General features: G+C 53.9%; 1 protein-coding gene across 1 annotated transcript in view; it reads left to right on the forward strand.

Moving 5' to 3' along the window:
• The window catches only part of TECPR2 (tectonin beta-propeller repeat containing 2), a 101132-nt gene that overhangs the window by 36853 nt on the left and 43670 nt on the right, over positions 1–20609 (forward strand). The window contains 6 exon segments of the mRNA XM_070358011.1: positions 3195–3352; positions 10398–10710; positions 12490–12622; positions 13072–13389; positions 14495–15447; positions 17718–17901. Of these exon segments, the coding sequence (XP_070214112.1) occupies positions 3195–3352; positions 10398–10710; positions 12490–12622; positions 13072–13389; positions 14495–15447; positions 17718–17901 (2059 nt within the window).

The following is a 20609-nucleotide window of genomic DNA, read 5'->3' on the forward strand; positions in this document are numbered from 1 at the left end:
AGTTGGACTATAAAGAAAGCTGAGTGCCAAAGAATTGATGCTTTTGAACTGTGGTGTTGGAGAAGACTCTTGAGAGTCCCTTGGATTGCAAGGAGATCCAACCAGTCCATCCTAAAGGAGATCAGTCCTGGGTGTTCATTGGAAGGATTGATGTTGAAGCTGAAACTCCAGTACTTTGGCCACCTCATGCGAAGAGCTGACTCATGTGAAAAGACCCTGATCCTGGGAAAGATTGAGGGCAGGAGGAGAAGGGGATGACAGAGGATGAGGTGGTTGGATGGCATCACCAACTCAATGGACATGGGTTTGGGTGGACTCCAGGAGTTGGTGATGGACAGGGAGGCCTGGCGTGCTGCGGTTCATGGGGTCACAAAGAGTTGGATACGACTGAGCGACTGAACTGAACTGAAAGCAAAAACAGCACCTTTGTTAACATCTCCATCATTCTGATGAGAAAGGTCTTGAGCTGTTGGGAATGTCAGGTTCACAAGAGTGGATACAGGTTTTCAGATTCTGATCTTCATTTGTGAAGATCAAGTCTTACTATCAGCAACAGATACCCTCACTTATTTTCCTTGAAGTGACAGATATGCTTTATTCCTTCTGAGAAAATGCCTGCCAAAGACCCAAGTTTGAATAATTCTAGTATTTCAAGTAAAAATGTATTTTGTGGGGAAAAAAAGTTCAGCTCCCAGCTCATACAGTCGTCCAAGTGCTCCTCCTCAAAAGAACCACAGGACTTCAGCCTCAGCCAGAGAGCTGTGTGCAGGCCCAGTGTCATCACAGAATAAAAAAACTGGTGTCTCCAAGGTCAAGAGTTGTTGGGATTGTTATTTTCCTGCATCAAAGACCTTCTGAAGGGAAATTTACGTTTTTGCTGCACATGTCCAGTGGCCGGGGGCACCATAACAGCTCCTGGAGTTTGGTGCCCTTCTCGCCTTGGGGTCCCTCCAACCCCGATCTTTCAGGAGCTCTACCCACCAGCAGTATGAACCACTGCTCCATGAAGAAGGCGGGCGAAACCTCATAATGAAAATGACTTTGACCTCAAGAAGTCCTAGGGGACCCTCAGGGACTTTGGGCCACACTTTGAGAACTGCTCTCCAGGAAAACCTGCTGTTAAGGTTTTCAGGGATCCCGTGTGTGCAGCTTCCTGCTGTCACTCCCACAGCGTGGGTTGCACCATGGGAGCGTTGCTCACGCACATCAGGAAACGGAGGGAAAAGTCGCGCAGAGAGCACTCTCCTTGTGTGCTGCTGACCCTGCTCACAGCACCCATTGTCTCGCTGTGTCTCACTGTGAGCACTGTTCCCTGAACCCACGGTAGGCAAGGTGCGGGCTAAGAGGCTGGAAGAAAATGTGAGGAGCCGTAGGAACTGCAGACACGTTTATTCTCTCCTAGCTGGCACAGCAGACATAACCGCACACAATCCTTCAGGGCTTTTCCAGGCGAAGCTTGTTTATGCTCAACCAGAGCAAAAGTATCCTGTGGCCAGGCGAGCGCCTTGTGACGCACACGCACAGTGCCTTAAGCCGTCTCGGCTGCTACACAGCTGCACAGCCACTGTTTACAGAACGTGGAACGGGAGAGCCTGACCGGTGCCATCTTGTTAATTTCCCCACACTTTGTTCCCAGCTTTATTGAGGTTCTGATCCGTTTTTAAAGACACAGGTGTTTCATGAGATTTGCAGAAAAGATGTATGGTTTTGCACAGTGAAACTCGCTCAGTCCTGTCTGACTCTTTGTGACCTCGTGGACTGTACAGTCCATGGAGTTCTCCAGGCCAGAATACTGGAGTGGGTAGCCTTTCCCTTCTCTAGGGGATCTTCCCAACCCAGGGAGCGAACCCAGGTCTCCTGAATTGCAGGTGGATTCTTTACCAGCTGAGCCACAAGGGAGGCCCTTTGCACAGTACAATGCAATGAATTTGATTCCATTATGAGCTAAGTCAAAAGTTGAAAAACTGCAGTTTGTGTAAGTAAAGGTGGGACGGAACTCTGGCCTCATGTCCATGATAGTGGAGGTAATAGGAGTTCCCCTGTCTCAGTCATGCTGGTGGTTACACACCGGTATGCATTTGTCGAAATTCATAGAATCATGTATCTAAAAGGGTGACTTTTACTGTATGTAAATCTTAACAGCAAATCTGATGGCTACTCCCTTTTTCCCCACAAAGGTCTACGACGTTGCATCAGTATTTCTTACGCAGTTAAAGAAACAGGCTGTAGGAGAAGAGTGGCTTACAGGAGCGGATACTTGACCCAAAGACACATCATTTGTGTCAGCGATGAAGTGCCTCGCAAAGCTTTACTTGGCTCTTTAACATACTTAGTAACATTTTCATTTCTTTCTAACCTGTTTCTTCTGACCCTTTCAGTAGGCCAGGATATAATGTCCCCAGAATTACTTTGAACCCTTTGTGGAGGAGGTTGTGATGTGAACTTGATAGTTGTCACAATAGTTTTTTAGAAAGTCCCATTGTGTTCTGTTGGAATAAATAATATACATGGTGCTGCATATTTCTGCTTAGATCTTTATGGATTCTTCCTTCTTTGCACCATGTTGCAGGGAAAGAGCAAATTAGCCAGGATGGCGGTGGCCATGGCCTCTCGCTCTCACCCCACGAGTTGTAAATTCATGGTTTTGTGACAGCCGAGGTGGTTTGTAGCACTGTGCACACCCAGTGACCTATATAAGCGCCATCTGAGAAACTCAAAGGAGCGGCGAGTCGAGGCGTGTTGAGTTGCATCGTCGTTGTTGCTGTTGCGTCAGCCGGTAGAGGGGGAAGTGTGTCTGCCTTGCTGCTGTGAATGACGGATGTCTTGGTTCCTGTGGCTCCTCACATCTTCCGGCTTCCCTGCTCGTACCTCGCCTACCCTGGGTTCAGTGAACAGGGAGGTACAGAGTCACACATGTACTGAAAGCATTTTTAAAAATCATACAGAAGTTTTAAGCGTTTCTTGGCAACCTTGCTGTGGCCTGACCTAGATGGTAACCCTGACAGTTTTCTCACCAGTGAGGGCTTCTCCGGGTAGTATCATCACGGTGGGTTGGCACTGAACCCGGTGAGGATGAGAGCCTTCATTTAAGGTAGACGTTGGCAGGAATGCAGACACAGGAGGGCCGCGGGCCAGTGCCGGGAGCTGGGGGCCCTGGAGCTGGCCCCGTGGGCCTCACGCGCCTCTCTCCGCAGGGCGTCTGCCAGTCGCACCTGGTGCTGGAGGAGCCGGCCTCCATTGTGCAGCTGGACTACAGCCAGAAGGTGCTGCTGGTCTCCACGCTGCAGCGGAGCCTGCTGTTCTACACCGAGGAGCGCTCTGTCCAGCAGGTCGGGACACAGCCGAGGAAAAGGTGAGCTGCGCTGGGGTCACAGTGCAAGGGACAGGGCTCCACGTGGGTCCCCAGCCCCCCGCCGCATCTCCTGCCAGCGTTTGCTCCTCGCAGACCGCCTCCTGCACAGCTTGGCTCAGAGGTCAGGGTCGGGTGGGCGTTCCGCCTCACCCCCTCCGTGAGCCACACCACTGTGGACGCAGGTGGCCGCAGCGCTACTGGCTGTGTCTCCCGCTGTGGAGCCTAGTGAGGGGTGCGGCAGGACGTGGGCTGTGGCCCGGGGTGGGCTGTCCTGAAGAAGCGGGGCCGGCCTGGACGGGGTCAGAGCTCCTGGCTGAGAGACGACCCCTTCTACGACCTGCTCCTGGTGGAAGAACAGCTGCAAGCAGGGTTGGTCCAGCCGCATCCCTGGTGGCTGGAGTTGGAGGAGTGCCAGGGGAAGGGACAGCGCTGTCTGCAGAGGCCGGGGGTCGGGGGACGGCCGGGGTCACGGGAGCTGGGAGGGGGGTGGAGTGGAGGGTGGGGAGCAGACAGCCAAGAAGCCCGGGGGTGAACGAGCGTGGGGCTGGCGGTGCCAGCGTCTGGTCCTCTCAGCGTCCGTTATGCTGTGTCCAGGCTTTGCAGGAACACAGTGCAAGTTTATTCCTTTCTCTGTTGGCAGAACAGCCCCTGGCTGTTCACACAGTCACATCTTCCCTCAGCTTCGCCTTTCCATGTTGATCACCCCCTTAATTCCATCGACAGTTGGTCTTCTTATAACCATCATCTCCCTTTTGGCTCCTGGGAAGCCCAGCAGGACCCGCTGCTTGGGCTTGGTGGTCCTGCAGACTTGGCCAGACTCTCCCTCTGCTGGAGTTGGAGGAGTGCCAGGGGAAGAGGCAGCGCTGTCTGCAGAGGCCAGGGGTGGGGGGATGGCAGGGGTCACGGGAGATGGGAGGGGGTGGAGTGGAGGGTGGGGAGCAGACAGCCAAGAAGCCCTCCGCTCTCCCCCTCAGGTCTCATCCTGGCTTGTCTATCGGTGTCTCTCTGTGTTGTGTCTTTTTGGAAGGAAGGTGGCATGCAGAGAGAGAGACTTAAAACCAAATACCTCCACGTGAATCGGTACCCAGCAGTCTTTGCCTTCACACCTGGCCTTCTCACCTCCAGCATGAAGCCTTAGCACCTCTTCTGACCCTCTCCTGGTGGGTCTCTGTGGCCGGGTCTTTGCGCACACTTGCCAGGCACCATCTCAGGGTGCCGAAACAGCTGAGTCCCCTTTATGTTAGGGAGCTGTGTTAGAGAAGTAGGGCACAACAGAGTGAACAGAAACACTTCCAACCTGTGTCCTGACAGCTTGTCTCTTGTCGTGTGCTTTGTTAGATCGTGGTTAGAAAAGGACCCCAATGACAACTGCCTCCCAGAGCTGCAGCTCCGGTCACCAGGCATCCCACCGGCCGGCACCCGGGGCTCAGCGGGGAGCCAGGCTCTGCCCTCGGAGATGCCGGTCTCGGCGTGGACAGTGCTCTGAGGCAGCATCTGGGTGAAGGGTCGGGTAGAGGCAGTCGGTCAGCAGAGGCCTCTGGGGAAGAGATCCTGGGCTGAACCCTCCAGTGTGTGAAGAGCCTTCCGGTCTCGGGAGCTGCCGAGGCCCTGCGTTGGGCCCGGGCCTGGAATGTTCAAGGAGCCAGAGGGGGACTAGGGCAGCTGTGGAGGGTGGGCGGGTGCTGGAAAGGAAGACTCGAGCCAGTCCTTGCCCTGAGTTATTCCAGGCCATACGGGAAGCCAGTGGGGGCTTTAGGCAGGAGGAGGGCGGCCTGAGCACGCCTGGTTCTGCACAGCAAGGAGGCAGCTGCAGGAGTCCTGGGGGCGGTGTGAAATCTACCTGGGCCCCCGGCATGAAGAGGGGTAGGGCGGGGGGGAAGGATGATTTGGGGATGAATTCGATACAGGGGGCGAGGGGAGAACAGAGTAAGGAAGGATTTCTGTGCCCTTGGCTAAAGCAACCAGATGGAGAGAGAAGCCCTTTAACTCAGACAGGAAGCCCTGGGTTAAGGTCTGGATGTCTGGATTCTCTCTCCGGCACGTTGTGTTTGAGATGCCTGTTAGGTGACTAAGCCGGAATCCCCGTCAGGAGTAACGTGTTCAGGTCGGCAGCTCAGGAGAGGGGGCTGGGCCAGAAATGAAGATGAGGTGGTCAGATGCAGGTGACACTGAGCCCCCTGGCCTGGGTGAGGCCATCTTGGGAGCGTGTTTCCCATTCAACCCTGGAGGGTCCTTCCTGGGTGTCTGCTCTGTGCCCAGTGCCCTTTACAATCTGGGGAAGACTGCTGTGAGCAAGGGGAACAAGCGCTGGTCTTCAGGAGCTCACGTTCCTGTGGGGGAGACCGACGTTAAATAAGCGTGTTCTAGAATGTGCAGCTGTAATAATAAATGGGTGGAGCTCTGAGGATGTCTGTCTGGTGTGTTTTGGCTAGGCAGACGTGTCCCCACCCTCCTGTGCAGTGGGGTCTGAGCCGATTCCTGGGAGGTGGGGGGGAGCCGTGAGGACCCCTCAGAGAAGCACAGGCCAGGTGTTGGGGCTCAGAGGAGGGGCTGGGAGCCCATCCTGTAGGCTTCACGGCCCTACTCGGCGCTGTGTTACTCCAGCGCTTGAGAGTCACGAGTGGCATTGACTCTGGCTGCCCTGTGGAGGGGGCGAGTGCGGCCACCACGGAGGCCACCAGGGTCCCGGGTGACTGAGGTGAGAGTCGGGCTCACACCAGGGTGGGGTGGCAGGGATGCTTTGAGGGCAGAGCCGATGGGTTGGCTGGCTCTGGGGTGTGGGAGGAGGAGAGCTGTCAGAGGCGGTGGTCCAGGCAGTGGGTAGAGTGTCGCTGCGGGCAGGGCGCGGTCTTCCTCTGGGGCCAGGCTGGGGTGGCGGGTGGGGGCGACGTGGGCTCAGGGCTGTGGGGGGCTGCAGCGGTGCCCTCGAGGGTGTCTGGACAGCGTTTAAAGCTCTGGGACCTAGGAGCTCTCTGATGAGTGAGTGTCACTGGCAAAGGGAGGTCTTGTGTGCCAGCACACCCCGTCTCTACCTGTCAGAAAGAGCCGTGTTGCAGCCGCTGAGTGGCCCCGAGCCATGCGCCCAGCTGGGCCTCTGATTCTGGCAGTGTGGTGGCCAGGCCCACCTCCCCTGTGGGCACTTCCCTGGGGTCTACTGCTTAGGGCTCCGCTCTTCCACTGCAAGGGGCATGGGTTCAATCCCTGGACAGAGAACTAAGATTCCACATGCCGTGTGGCTTGGACAAAAAAACACCTTAGGGCGCAGGCCGCGGGGTTGGGGGAGCTGAGGGAGGAAGGGGGGCTGCACGCTAGGTGTGGGTGTGGGGGTGTGGGGGTGTGGGTGTCTGGATCCCTGGGTGTCTGGGTCCCTGGGTGTCCGGGGGTGTGGGTGTCGGGATATGGTGGGTGTCGGGGTGTGGGTGTGGTAGGTGTCATGTGGTTGTCTGGGGGTGTGGGGGTGTAGGTGTGAGTGTTTGGGGGTGTGGATGTCTGGGTGTCTGGGGGTGTGGGTGTCTGGGTCTCTGGGTGTCTGGGGGTGTGGGGTTGTGGATGTCTGGGTCCCTGGGGGTGTGGGTGTGTGCGTGTCTGGTAGTGTGGGTATCTGGGTGTCTGGGTCTGGGTGTGTGGGTGTCTGGGTGTCTGGGGATGTGGGTGTCTGGGTCCCTGGGTGTCTGGGTCCCTGGATGTCTGAGGGGATGGGGGTATAGGTGTCTGGGGGTGTGGGTGTGTGGGTATCTGGCTGTGTGGATATCTGGGTGTCTGGGTCTGGGTGTCTGGGGATATGGGTGTCTGGGTCCCTGGGTGTCTGGGTGTCTGGGGGTGTGGGTGTTGGGGTATCTGGGCATGTGGGCTTGAACGCAGGGTGACCAGGTGGTGGTGCAGGTCACAGCCCTGAGCCCGGGAGGGCCGCAGTGGAGCCAGCTTGGCCCGAGGGGGGCGGAGGCTGTCCTGTTAGCGGGGCAGCTGGGCCTGGGGAGAGCTGCAGGGAGTGGTGGGTGATCCAGCCTGTGAACCCCCTCAGATTGAACAGAACAGTGCGTGTGTGTCTCCCAGGCGATCGCAGCGCCCAGCCGTCTGCTTCTCCTCCGTGTCCGGTGGTAGGCCTCCCGGGTCAGCAGCACCCGCGGCCCTGGGGTGAGTGTGGAGCCTGGGCCCCCGCCCAGCCACGTGGGCTCTGGGGCAGCATCACTATCGTGCCCTCTGGTGCCTTTGGGTGTCCGGCTGTTGAGCCTGCCGTCCAGGCTGTGGCTTGTCGTCTCGTTTCCGGCTCTCTGTCTTGCTCAGTATTATTGTACATAAATTAGAAAATTTGATTGATGGTAGAATTTGATAACTAGAAATACTTCTCTCAACATTGGTGTGTCTCATAAAGGAAATGACGTTTTTTAAAGTCATGGTTGATATTTCTAGAAAACAGACCCACCAAAGTAGAGAAACTCGGTTGATTTGTGATTTTAGAATCCTGCAGAGCTTTGACCTTAAAAGTTAGAGTTTTTGTGTCTGATTCAGAATGACTTCAGCCAGCGCTAGGGAGTCACCCTGCGTGTGGGTGGCGGCCGAGTTGGGGTGGAGGGCCATTTGCCCTGGGCGGTATGTAGCCAGTTACCCCTGGCTCGGCCGCCTTCTCCCAGCCTGCTGCCAACACGGTTCAGCGGCTCCTTAGAGCAGGGCCCCGCCTTCCCTGCTCAGCTTGTCCTTCCCCAGAGGGTCATGGTCTGCTCAGTGTCCAAGGTCTAGCCTTCCACGGCCCAGGCACAGCGTGTCCCCTTTGTCTAGAGGCCTCGAGCAGCTCTTGGAGCTGCGGAGGCGGTGCGTCTCTGACACACGTCTGCTGCAGTGTGTCACATGCCGGGGCCGAGACCGTCCTCCTGCATCCTTCCTGTTGCCTGCACCACAGCTTCTCACGTGCTGTGGGAGCTCACTAAATGTTGATTAAAATGAAGGCTTTAGTCACCCCACCTGAAGTGACAGATTTTTAAGAGGACTTGTTAGTAGAAAGAAAATACTTCGATTTGGAAGTTGGATCACCAAATAGAAATAGAAATAGGAAAGGCAGGAGGAAGAGGTTATGGGCTGTCCTGTTGGAACTCTTGTGGGCGTCTCTATTGAGAACCTTGCCAGAACAAGTCACCAGAGGCAGTAATCACCACGGTGCTGACCGTGGAGTTGTCCAGGAGTGACCCACGGTGTCGGGTTGGTCTGACGATCTTAACTTCAAAGTTGAATTGATATTGTGTCCTCCGTGGACCCTGTCCAGAGGGATGCAGTGAGATGCTGAACCGCAGAGAAGCACCCAGCTGAGTTCATCTGCGTGGGGTGGGTGGGCACTGGCATGCCCCCTGGGAGTCCGTGCTGCTGTGCAGGGCTAGGGTGAGGCGGGGCCCGGCACCCACAGGAGTGCGACGGCAGAGGCAGCGGAGCATCTGGGGCCTTCAGTGTCACCGGCGTTGCTTGTCATCTTCATGGATTGTCATTCAGCCTTTGAGGTGGGAGTTGTTACCCCTGGTTTACAGATGAGGGAGCTGAAGTCCACAGCATGGAGTGAGTGGCAGGGCTGTGGGACTGCCCTGCAGCCCCGTGGCTGAGACTCTGCACTCCCAACGAAGAGGGCCTGGGTTCAGCCCTTGGTCAGGGAACTAGATCCCGAGTGACACAGCTGAGAGTTTGAATGAAGATCAGAGATCCCGATGCTGCAACTAAAGCCTGGTGCGGCCAAATAAGTATTAAAAAACAAGCCACAATTCCTTCTGCTGTTCAGAATCAGGGAAGTACTCTGACAGAGAATCAGAGGGTTTAGGATTAAATTGAACTCTTACTGTTTGAACCCTGGGAGACACGGGGGTTCGGCAGAGATGTGGAGTGGTGGGAACCCCCAGGTTGGTGTAAACACACCGGGAAAAGTTTGAAATTGTCTCTCTGACCTGAATCTGCTCTTAATCAGCAACATGGCAGTCACGTGACAGTCCAGAGTCCACTCTGAAATGTCCGTGACAAACTCTCAGACCTGTGTACCAGGAGGTTATGTGTAGACATGCTCATGGTGAGCACAATTCAAAATGAAAAAGTGGGAATAATTCAAATACTCATCAACCTGAGGGTGAATAAATCATGGAGTCCCGTATAGCAGTGAAAATGAATGAGCCCCGTGCTTTTTTCAACAAGGATAAATCTCAGAATTATTAGATTAAAAGCAAGTTGCAAAGGACTACAAATAGCATCATACTTTGTAGCACAAATTACAGACAAAAGTATGTCTGTACCAAAGTACGTAGCATTTAGGAGTAACAAAGGTATGTGGTTAAAGTGTTGATAGAAGCAACGGAGTAATGAACACAGAATTCAGTGTAGGACTCACACCTGGAGCCCAGAGGGGCAGGGACCTTTGGAGCAGGAGAACATCAACGATGCGGCTATTGGCTTTATTTCCAAAGTTGAGGGACAGGTTCTTGGGTGTACATTTTGTTATTTGTATGTTTTAGCTATTTCATGGTACTAAACATAGGAAAACAAAAAATCCCACCTTGCCTGAGGATCAGAATGGAGATTGTGGTTTTAAGAGAAGTTCTGAAAGGGCTGCCCCAGTTCTGGGCCTGAAGCTAGTTCCCTGGGGTGCTGGGCGAACCCAGCAGCAGGCGTCAGAAGGAGCAGACTTTGAGAGCAGCGGGGCTGCTCGGCCCTGGGCGTCTCTCCTCCTGCCGCTGCGTGCTCTTCTCTAGGACAGGAGTCCTGACTCCGGCCTCATGGGGCTGTGGTGAGACTGCACTGGCATGGTGTGTGTAACTGGGATGCGTGCTCCGCGGGGTGCACACTTGTGAGGCTGCTGTAGGGGGTGCAGGCAGAGGCCGTGTCCTCTGTGGGCTTGGGGTAGACCAGCGGGTCACGTCACCAAAACCCACACTGTAGAAAAGGGTTTGAAAAAGAATCAGTCTTGTTCTGGCTTAGTCCAGAAATTCTTGTTCGACTTAAAATGAGGGGTTGACAGCTAGCACTTTGACTCAGTCCGTGTCGCTTTCTTTCTTCCCTCCCTTTTCCCTTGTCATCTCAGCACTGGGAAGTTTGGTGCCTGCTTTATACCAGGACTCTGTAAGCAAAGCGATCTAACCTTGTACGCGTCCCGGCCTGGGCTCCGGCTGTGGAAGGCCGACATCCACGGGACTGTCCAGGCCACGTTTATCTTAAAAGACGTCTTCGCCGGAGGAGTCAAGCCTTTCGAGCTTTACCCACGCCTGGACTCCGCCGAGCGGGGAGGGTGCAGCTCACCTGAGAAGCACCTGGGGCTCGTGTCGTGCTTCTTCCAAGAAGGCTGGGTGTTGAGTTGGAATGAATATAGTATTTATCTCCTGGATACCGTCAACCAGGTGAGCAAAGGGATGGCACCGCACCTTCTTCTAGAGGCAGGAGGGTGTGCACAGGCCTCCTGCTTCCTCTCAGGGTGGAACAGCCTGGGTCCTGTGCATCGCCTTTTCCATTGAGCTGGTCATGGAAACCAGGTGTAGATTTGAAAAAATATTTGCTTTAAATATTCGTAGTCCTATTCCCTACTAAGAAAGTGTGTGTGTGTTTTATTTAAGCAGAAAAGTAAATGTTCTCTATCGTTTCTTTGAATCATGTGTTTTATGGCTACCAAATTACCGTGAGCGTAATGAAATCAGATCAAAACTCAAACATTAACAGAAAGAGTGAGACAGGGACCCACTCCCCAGGGTTTCCCCAGGGTGAGGCTGAGCGAGGCAGGGGGCCTTTCTCTAGCTTTCTTTCTACCCTCTTCTTTTACCCTTATTTCTCCTCCCGAGTGGAGCTACTTCGTGCCATTTTTCCCCCACTTTACTTGATGATGTATTTGGACACCTTTCCAGCATTATTAAATCATGGTTGGAAACAATTTCTGTTTAAAGTAGGGTGATGAGATTATTGCCAATAGAGATTGCTTTAGGATTTTTTTTTTTAACTGTTCAGTTTTAGTATATTCTTTGTTTAAAAGTTTTATTTATTTTTAGTTGCACTAAGTCTTTGTTGCAACAGGGGGCAGGGACGGGTGAGTTGGCCTAGGGAATCACCAAGGTGCCTTTAGCCCTGAGTTTCTCTTCTTAAGGAACGTTTGAAAGACATTTTTGTGTTCTTCCCCAGGTCTAGAGAACACCGCTTTTCTTTTTTCTTTGGGTACTCTTTGAACTTAATGTGCACTTACTAGTTGGTGGGGTCAAGGTATACTATAATGATACATCAATTCCTCTCTTCTGAACACTCACCCAAAGCTTTCTCCAGTAGGTGTAATTAACTTCATTTTGTAGGTGGAGAAGTGGAGCCAGAGAGGCGGGGCATGAACAGACAGTCTGAACGTGGCAGCACAATCAGAAGCTTTCAGACTGCTGTCAGGATTATTTAAGAATTAACAAAGGACTTAGACCCATTTTCTCCTTTGCATTGAGCTAGTCTCTTATTTGCTGTTGACTGAGAAGCAAGAATGTTTTTTAGTCAGCGAGGGCTCAGGGTTGTCCTGTGTTTTGGGTGCTGACGGCTTTCAGATGCGTTGGAGGAGTCCTGTCTCCCTCCTCGTTCATTCACAACCGCAACTCGCAGTGCCCGCCTGAGCTCTCCTGCGGGAATCCGCATGGTGGGGGCTCTAGACCTGCCAGTACACGTCCAGCCCAGGAGAGATGGGCCGGGTGGGGGTTAGTGTAAAGGGCTGTGAGCTCTGAGAGTCTGGGCATCGCTGAGGAGGGCCCGCTTGTCAGGGACTCTTCCCGAGGAGGTGGCATCTGAATCTAGTTGAAACTCCCAGTGACCTAGGGCCAGGGAGAGAATCCGAGTGGAGGGCATGGCATCACGGGGTCAGGGCCAGGGTCCGGACTGGCCAGTGGATGCGCCTGCAGCAGGGTGGGCGTGGGAGCACAACCAGGGCCAGTGGAGAGAGCGGCCGGGGGCGGGGAGAGACTGCAGGCTTGGTCCCAGAAAGGTACTGACGGGTACTCAGTCACCATCAGTCAGGTATTACCTCACTTTGGGTTGAATTACTCCCAAGTTTCAGAAAGTCATGACAGCAAACAGCAGCTATTTGACTTCTTTGGATTCCAATGTGTTTGTACAGATTGAGCTATTATCATTGCCTGGTTTTGTGATTTTCTTTTTCTGGACAGGCCACAATTGCTGGTTTGGAAGGATCAGGGGATATCGTGTCTGTTTCCTGCACAGAAAATGAAATATTTTTCTTAAAGGGAGACAGGAACATTATACGAATTTCAAGCAGGCCTGAAGGACTAGCGTCAGTAGGTTTGTATTTGTTATAAAATGTATTTATTACAAAACTTTGTTATAAAACGTATGTAATTAAAGTTTATAATGTAGAAAACTTACCACTTTTATTTACCCATTAAGTGATTGTAGCTTTATCTAAATGAGTTATTCAGAGGGAGTTTCCTTTGATTCTTAAGAAACAGTTTATGATACTTTTCTTGAAGATCACCTATTTTCAGTCAGGGTCTCACATTTGCTGGAATCGTTTCTGTGGGTCTGTAGGGTTGGGGGTTGAGTGAATAGGAAGGGGAGCTCAGCACCCGCCTGAGTAATCTCCGTCTGATGCTCTGAGCCAGCCTGTGGGATCGATGTGTAAGGCTTTCGAACACTGAAGTCTGTCACCTGGGACACGTGTTTTACCTTTAATAATAAGAGCACATCATCTTTCCCCCCGATAACCACAGTAAAACCAGCCTCTTTACCAGTGCGGGATGGCCTGGAGACATCGGTGTGCGCAGAGCAAGTCCACGGGCCGCGTGCGGAGAAGCCGCCAGCGGCCACGCCTTCCGAGACGAGGCTCCGGGGCTCTTCGGTGGCCAGCTCCGTGGCCAGCGAGCCCAGGAGCAGGAGCAGCTCGCTCAACTCCACGGACAGTGGCTCTGGGCTGCAGGCAGCCCCCGAGCTGGGCAGGGGCGGCCCACTCACCTCGAAGAGATTCAGCGTGATCAGCTCGGAGGACTTCGACCAGGAACTAGTGGTGAAGCCTCTCAGAGTGAAAAAGAAGAAGAGGACGAAGAAGACAGGTACCGTCCGCGGGAGAGCGCCTGGGGCCCCCTCCCGCCACGTGGGGCCTCTCACCAGCCTGGGGTCGGGGGCTGCTCGCCGAGAGCACAGGCAGCAGTGTCTGTCCTCCTCGGAGGAGTTTCACTGTGAAAGCTTTATCCAGTATTTAACACAAAGTGTTATACTTTTAATGCTTAAATTAAAAATTTGGTTTATTCATGTATATCATCTGCTGGACCAGAGAGTCTATGAGCTCAGAAGGAAAGCTGTGGGAATCTTCAGATGCATCACTTTATGTCTAGTGTTGGGTATGTCATCAGATACGGATTTTTTTTTTTTTTTTTGGCCATGCTGTAGGGCTTGTGAGATCTTAGTTCCCCAACCAAGGTATGAACCCATGTCCTTGGCAGTGAGCTTGCAGAGTCCTAACGACTAAATTGCCAGGGAAGTCCCCAGATATGAGATTTTAAAATCGCTTCCTTTTGACTGCACTGGGTCTCTGGAGCCGCGCCCGGGCTTTCTGGCGGCAGGGACTAGGGGTTGTCACCAGTCTGGCCTCCTTGCAGAGGCTCCTCGTCGCGGCTTACAGGCTCCGGAGCCCGGCCTTCAGTCATTGTTGCTCTGCTTGGTTGCCCGGCGGCATGTGGGATCTTCCCGGACCAGGGATCAAACCCACATCCCCTGCTTTGGTAGGTGGATTCTTAACCTACCACCAGGGAAGTCTCAGATACAGGATTTAACATGGAATTTTTTTAACTTATTACTTACTCCTTGATGCTTATTGAGCCTCTCTACTAAAGGTCGCTACAATATTGAAGGAAAATGTTATCAGATGCTTTAATATTTTAATAAGTTCAAAAAATTGTTCTGTGATCCATTTGTTCCTTTGTTTTTGCTTAGTTAACATTTATTGAAGGAAGCCTCAGAGCCCATCATGTGTACAGTATTTGCATTCATTTAAAACACCCCCACATCGGGATACTTTGTACTTGAGGGATTTATTCTTCACCAATTACAGCTCCTTCATTTAAGACGCCTTTTTCCTTAAGCCAAGTTTTTGTTTTTTAGCTCGCGTCTTGCCGCTTGTGTGGCATCCTGCCTAACCCTAACCGTTCTTGTTTCAAGTCGAAGGTGGGAGCAGCGCCACGGGCCCCAGCCCCCTTGAGCCGACCCCCGGCCGTGAGTGTCCTGGGGACAGCCCCCAGTCCGTGAGCACGGACCTGCCGTCTGCAGCCTCCAGCTTGGGCAGCATCGTGGACCGGACCAGTACAGGGTCTCCTGACCAGGAGAGCAGTCTCAGCAGGGAGGCCAGTGGTGTGCTGCTGGAGTATAGCGACCCTGAGGCATTCAGTGTCCTGGAGGTCCCCCTGCCCGCCCCTGACCTGCTGAACGGAGGAGCTGAGGGGAGAACTGAAAGCCCCCTGGGCGACGGCGAGGGTGGGACCGAGCCACCCTGTGGGGCGGGGAGTTCCTCCTGGCACCCGACGGAGTTTGCGGAGGACACTGAGGACATCGTGGAGCTTGAGGAGGAGCCTCAGCCTGCGGACAGTGGGCCGGGCAGCACAGCAGAGGCCCGGGGGGACGGGGCCGTGCAGCCTAACGGCCCCCCGGGTGCTTTCTCAGAAGCCTGCCTCCTGGACTCGGCGCCGGAGCCTTCCCACCTCAGCTGGGCCCCCAGTGCAGAGCAACGGCTTCCGGGGGCCACGGCTGATGAAGGCAGAGCTGAGAAGCCCCCTGAAGAGCAGGGCTTCCTGACGCACATGGGAGCCCCCCACAACCTCAGCCCAAGTCCCCAGCGCACCGCTCCTGACGCTGACACGGGCCAGACGGTGGTCGTCACTTCCAAGCGTGACCTGGGTGGGGGAGGCCGACTACCTCCCCGGACCTCGGCCGCCAGCTCCCAGGAGCAGCCCCCACGGGACCAGGTGCTGACATCCAGCGATGAGGAGGACATCTATGGCCACGGGCTGCCCTCTTCATCCTCGGAGACGAGCGTGACGGAGCTGGGAGGGGGCCGCTCCCTGCAGGACCTGAGGCAGCTGGGCACGGACGACCCCGGGCTGCTCAAGGCCGATCAGGTACGAGGGCTCCTTCCTTTAGGGAAGTCGCTGGCAAACTGACACTGGGAAGAAGTTACACTCCCACTGTCAACCCTGTGAGCCAAGTGCTGGAGGCCCAGATTTGAGGGGACTCCAGCACAGGGGTCTGAAATGGCCTGGGCTCCTGCTGACCTGCCGTTCCCAGTCAGTAAGCAGCAAGAGCGGCCTCTCACCATTGATCCTGACCCAGGAGGGCCAGTCCAGCATGGGCACCTAGTGTTCATCATCCTGGAGAGTGGCTGGGTTGGCCGGGGGCCACTCCAGGAACCCAGTGGGCAGAGGCCCGTCCCCTCCTGGAGGAGAAGGCGCAGAGCAGGCCGGAGGCCAGCACTCCCTGCCCCCATCTCCTCAGACGTGCATCTCTTTGACTCAACATCGGTGCCAAGGTGTGACGGGTGTAGAAGGGAGCTGTTCCTTCGGAACCTGAGGCAGCTGGGCACCGATGACCCTGGACTCCAGGCATGAGAGCTGCAGTAGTTTAGGTCCCGAGCTCTAGAGCGCAGGCTCGGTAGTCTGGGTCCCCCGGGCTCTAGAGCGCAGGCTCGGTAGTCTGGGTCCCCCGCCCCCCACCCCCGCCCCGGGCTCTAGAGCGCAGGCTCCGTAGTTTGGGCCCCTGGGCTCTAGAGCTCAGGCTCAGTAGCTGTGCCACATGGGCCTAGTTGTTCCTTGGCACGTGGGATTTCCCCGGATCAGGGATCAAAGCATGTCTCCTGCACTGGCAGGCGGATTCTTTACAGGGAAATCCAGCAAGTAATTATCATTAGATGTATTTGGATTCAAAGCTGTGTACTGTACCTCTTCTTGCTGTGTGGCTGTGAGGTGTGGCCTGTGGGTGAACCTATAGCCACGTGTGCCGTCCCCAGATGCCTGTGGAACCTCTGTCCCACCGAGGCACAGCATTGGGGCAGCACCCACAGGGGTCAGGTGCCACACTCAGCCCTTTACAAATTCAACTCGTTTACTTTTCTGGAAACAAAAACCGCAAGCTCTAGGTGCTCCCATTTCACTGGAGGAAGTGGAGCCTCAGACACTTCGTTGGCTTCACAGGATCAAGTAGCAAGTGGGGCCAGGGTGGCCCTAGGGTCCCCTCTCTCAAACTTTGGTGCTGTCTGTCCTGCCTTGAGAGCAGAACCTCGCACTTACTTGCTTTAAGACAGCGTGCCCTTTCCCGCAGTTTTCTGTGCATTTGCCCTTTCTTGAGTGCCTTCGGCTGCCAAGGTCTGCGTCTGGTGCTGGGACACTGCAGTGCTTGTGACGGGCAGTCCTGGGTCCCAGAGTCCAAGTCAGGGAGGAGCCAGATAATCTGCAGATCCTCCTAGTGGAGCAGGACTTGGGCGCTGGTGATGAGCATAGGGCGGAGAGGGGGTGGCCACAGGGCCCCCACCCACCCAGCATTAGCCAGGCAGCTCTGGCCTGCGTGATTGGGCTTCTTGGGCAGAGTTTTAGAAAGTCCTTGGTGAGAGGGCCCCTAGCACTGTGAGGACCTCGCCTGCCTTCATCCAGCCCAGCCATCTGAAAGCCACATTTGGTGGGTTTTGAGGGGGTAGATAAGGCGTGTCCTGGGGAGCAGGGCCAGCTGAGAAGACTTGGGCATCATGCTCTGTGAAGCAGTGAACGAACGTCCTTGTGTGGATGATTGTGCAAATACATGGGTTTCTTTTGCAGTTTTGGAAAACTTTTAATTAAAGTACGCACTTTATTTAGCTTTGGTTTTCGAAAGACTCCTCGCAGCTAAACCTTAGTCTCCAAACTCCAGTCAGGCAGTGTCCTGGCCAGGCGTCCGTCAACCACAGGGTGGGCCGCCTGTTTGGTGACTGGAACAGAACTCAAAAACATCCCGTGAGAAAACAAGGTGGTGGCAGTGCCGTTTCTCCTGTGATGATTGGACGCACAGAGGCCAGTCTGCCCTCAAGCGGGAAGGGAAGCATGCCTGTAGAATGACAGTGTGAGCCCCGGGGTAGGAAAGAGGTTACAGTATCAACGAAAAAGTGTTTATCCAGGGATGTGGTGGGGTCCTTGCAGGGACAGCAGCTCCCATCTCACAGTGTTTCTGAGAGCTGGTCCAGAGACAGTGGGGCCGGCCTCTGCATGGCTGCTCAGAGGGCCTTTCACAGACACACACACACTCACACGTACACAGCCCTTTCAGCTCTGTGACTTTAATGCTGGCGCACTTTTCGTATTGCCGAGTGTGGGGCACATGCAGCTGTGTCTTCCGTCGCCGACTCAGCAGGCTCTGTCCTTGTCAGTTTGCAGAAAGCTGGATGGGCTACTCCGGGCCCGGCCACGGCATCCTCAGCTTGGCGGTCTCCGAGAAGTACCTCTGGTGCCTGGACTACAAAGGCGGCCTGTTCTGCAGCGCGTTGCCGGGCGCTGGGCTGCGCTGGCAGAAGTTCGAAGATGCTGTCCAGCAGGTGGCAGTCTCGCCCTCAGGTTTGCCTCCTGGCTCCCTGCGCCCGGCCCCCCACCCCACGCAGCCGCTGGGCCTTTCCTGGAGGGCTGAGGGCTTTTCTCCATGGGACGTGGACTGCTTCATTTGACATCAACTAAAAATTGTGTAAATGCAGTTCAGTTTTTAGTTTTTTATTAATTGCAGTGGTAACACATGAACATACTCTTGTTAAGTTATGCAAATAGCTTGAATTTTGAGTTTTTTTTAAAGAAATATTAACATACAAATTTCTCATAAGAATAAATGTGTTCCTGTTTCTTAGTGTTGCTTTAAAGCAACTGAACTAATGAAGATGGGCCCATGGATATGTTGGATAAATTTGAAATATTTGGTTTCTCTCTTAGAAATTATTTTTTAATGAGCTACATACATCTTTGGGTGAACAAGCTACTCCTGGGCTGTGAAAAGAAAATGCATTCAGTCCTTCAAGCCGTGATCAGGCCGTTGTCAGTGGGCTGGGACAGACGCTTCCGGGGTGAGGTTCTACCTCCGCCCCCATCTGCACAGAACCTTGTGTCTTTCATAATGCTGGCTGCTTTACCTATTTGGGGAGGGGGTAGAACAAAAGTATGTATGTGTATTTGCCTGGTTGTAGCTGGTTTGTTAGAGCATCAGAATGGAAGGCAGACAAGACTGAGCCTGTGATGTCTGGTAGAGGCTCCCTCCGACTCTCCTGGCCTTTGTCACTGTGTAAACCAGTAGTTTGTTCAGGGTTGTTTTCTTCTATCTTTTTCCTGTTTGAAAAATATTTTTCCTTACAGACTAAGATAATAATCTGTTCCGTTCAGTTCAGTTCAGTCGCTCAGCCGTGTCCAACTCTTTGCGACCCCAGAATCGCAGCACTCCAGGCCTCCCTGTCCATCACCAACTCCCAGAGTTCACTCAGACTCACATCCATTGAGTTGGTGTTGCCATCCAGCCATCTCATCCTCTGTCGTCCCCTTCTCCTCCTGCCCCCAATCCTTCCCAGCATCAGAGTCTTTTCCAATGAGTCAACTCTTCTCATGAGGTGGCCAAAGTTATTGGAGTTTCAGCTTTAGCATCAATCCTTCCAATGAACACCCAGGGCTGATCTCCTTCAGAATGGATCTCCTTGCAGTCCGAGGGACTCTCAAGAGTCTTCGCCAACACCACAGTTCAAAAGCATCAATTCTTTGGTGCTTGGCTTTCTTCACAGTCCAACTCTCGCATCCATACATGACCACAGGAAAAACCATAGCCTTGACTAGATGGACCTTTGTTGGCAAAGTAATGTCTCTGCTTTTGAATATGCTATCTAGGTTGGTCATAACTTTCCTTCCAAGGAGTAAGCGTCTTTTAATTTCATGGCTGCAATCACCATCTGCAGTGATTTCGGAGCCACAAAAAATAAAGTCTGACACTGTTTCCCCATCTATTTCCCATGAAGTGATGGGACCGGATGCCATGATCTTCGTTTTCTGAATGTTGAGCTTTAAGCCCACTTTTTCACTCTCCACTTTCACTTTCATCAAGAGGCTTTTTAGTTCCTCTTCATGTTCTGCCATAAGGGTGGTGTCATTTGCATATCTGAGGTTATTGATATTTCTCCCGGCAATCTTGATTCCAGCTTGTGTTTCTTCCAGTCCAGCGTTTGTCATGATGTACTCTGCATAGAAGTTAAATAAGCAGGGTGACAGTATACAGCCTTGACGTACTCCTTTTCCTGTTTGGAACTAGTCTGTTGTTCTATGTCCAGTTCTAACTGTTGCTTCCTGACCTGCATACAGATTTCTCAAGAGGCAGGTCAGGTGGTCTGGTATTCCCATCTCTTTCGGAATTGTCCACAGTTTATTGTGATCCACACAGTCAAAGGCTTTGGCATAGTCAGTAAAGCTGACTTTATGTAGTTGTGAACTTTACCCTTTCCCTCTCATTTACCTCTGGGTTCATCTCTCCAGCCGGTTATAAGCTTCGGTTCTTCCCTGATTCTGTGAATTACTCTGTGTCTCCACACCGTTCAGTCCCTCACCGCTCCAGTGGGAGCTCTGTCTCCACCAGCTTGGTGCTCTGGCTGAGCCGTTCTGCAGGGCCCCGACCAGGCTGGGCACTCGGGGCTGTGGGCTGTGCCGGCCGCCTCTCCTGCGTCTGCGCCTCACGTCGGACCCTCTGTCCAGCCTGTGCGCTCTTGGTGACACTGGTGGTTTGTTACACCTTGCTTCCGTCTCCATAGACAGGCTTCCTGTTTGCCTTTCCTCCTTCCCTCCCCATTGTCTGTTGAGTAGAATCCTTTTCTAAGTGGGAAAAGGGACAGCCCAACTCAGATGTGTCCTTTTCCTGCACCGTGTCCCTTTGGCTGGTCCAGAATTCACCCTGTGCCGTCGAGTCCCTTCGGGTGCTCTCTTTGCCGGGACGCTCACTGTGCCTCAGGACGGCCGTCCGGGCCCTCACCCGGCACGCCTAGCAGTGTCAGGACGGCCGTCCGGGCCCTCACCCGGCACGCCTAGCAGCACTGCTCTCTCCCACGTGGCGTGGGCCCCTGACGCCCGCCCTGTGTGCTGTGTCCTTGAGGCAGTCTCCCTTCCTGACGGCCTGCGGGCTGCTGGCGACCCCCTTTCACACATGAAGAGGCGGCTAAGGGGGCCCGGGGGCTCGCGCCTCAGCACTGCCCTTCCCCGGTCGGCGTAGCAGCAAAGGGGGCATGTTGGAGAAATCGCTTGCCCGCAGCACC

The sequence above is a fragment of the Bos mutus genome, chromosome 21 (assembly GCF_027580195.1).
Source record: "Bos mutus isolate GX-2022 chromosome 21, NWIPB_WYAK_1.1, whole genome shotgun sequence".
Classification (NCBI taxonomy): domain Eukaryota; kingdom Metazoa; phylum Chordata; class Mammalia; order Artiodactyla; family Bovidae; genus Bos; species Bos mutus.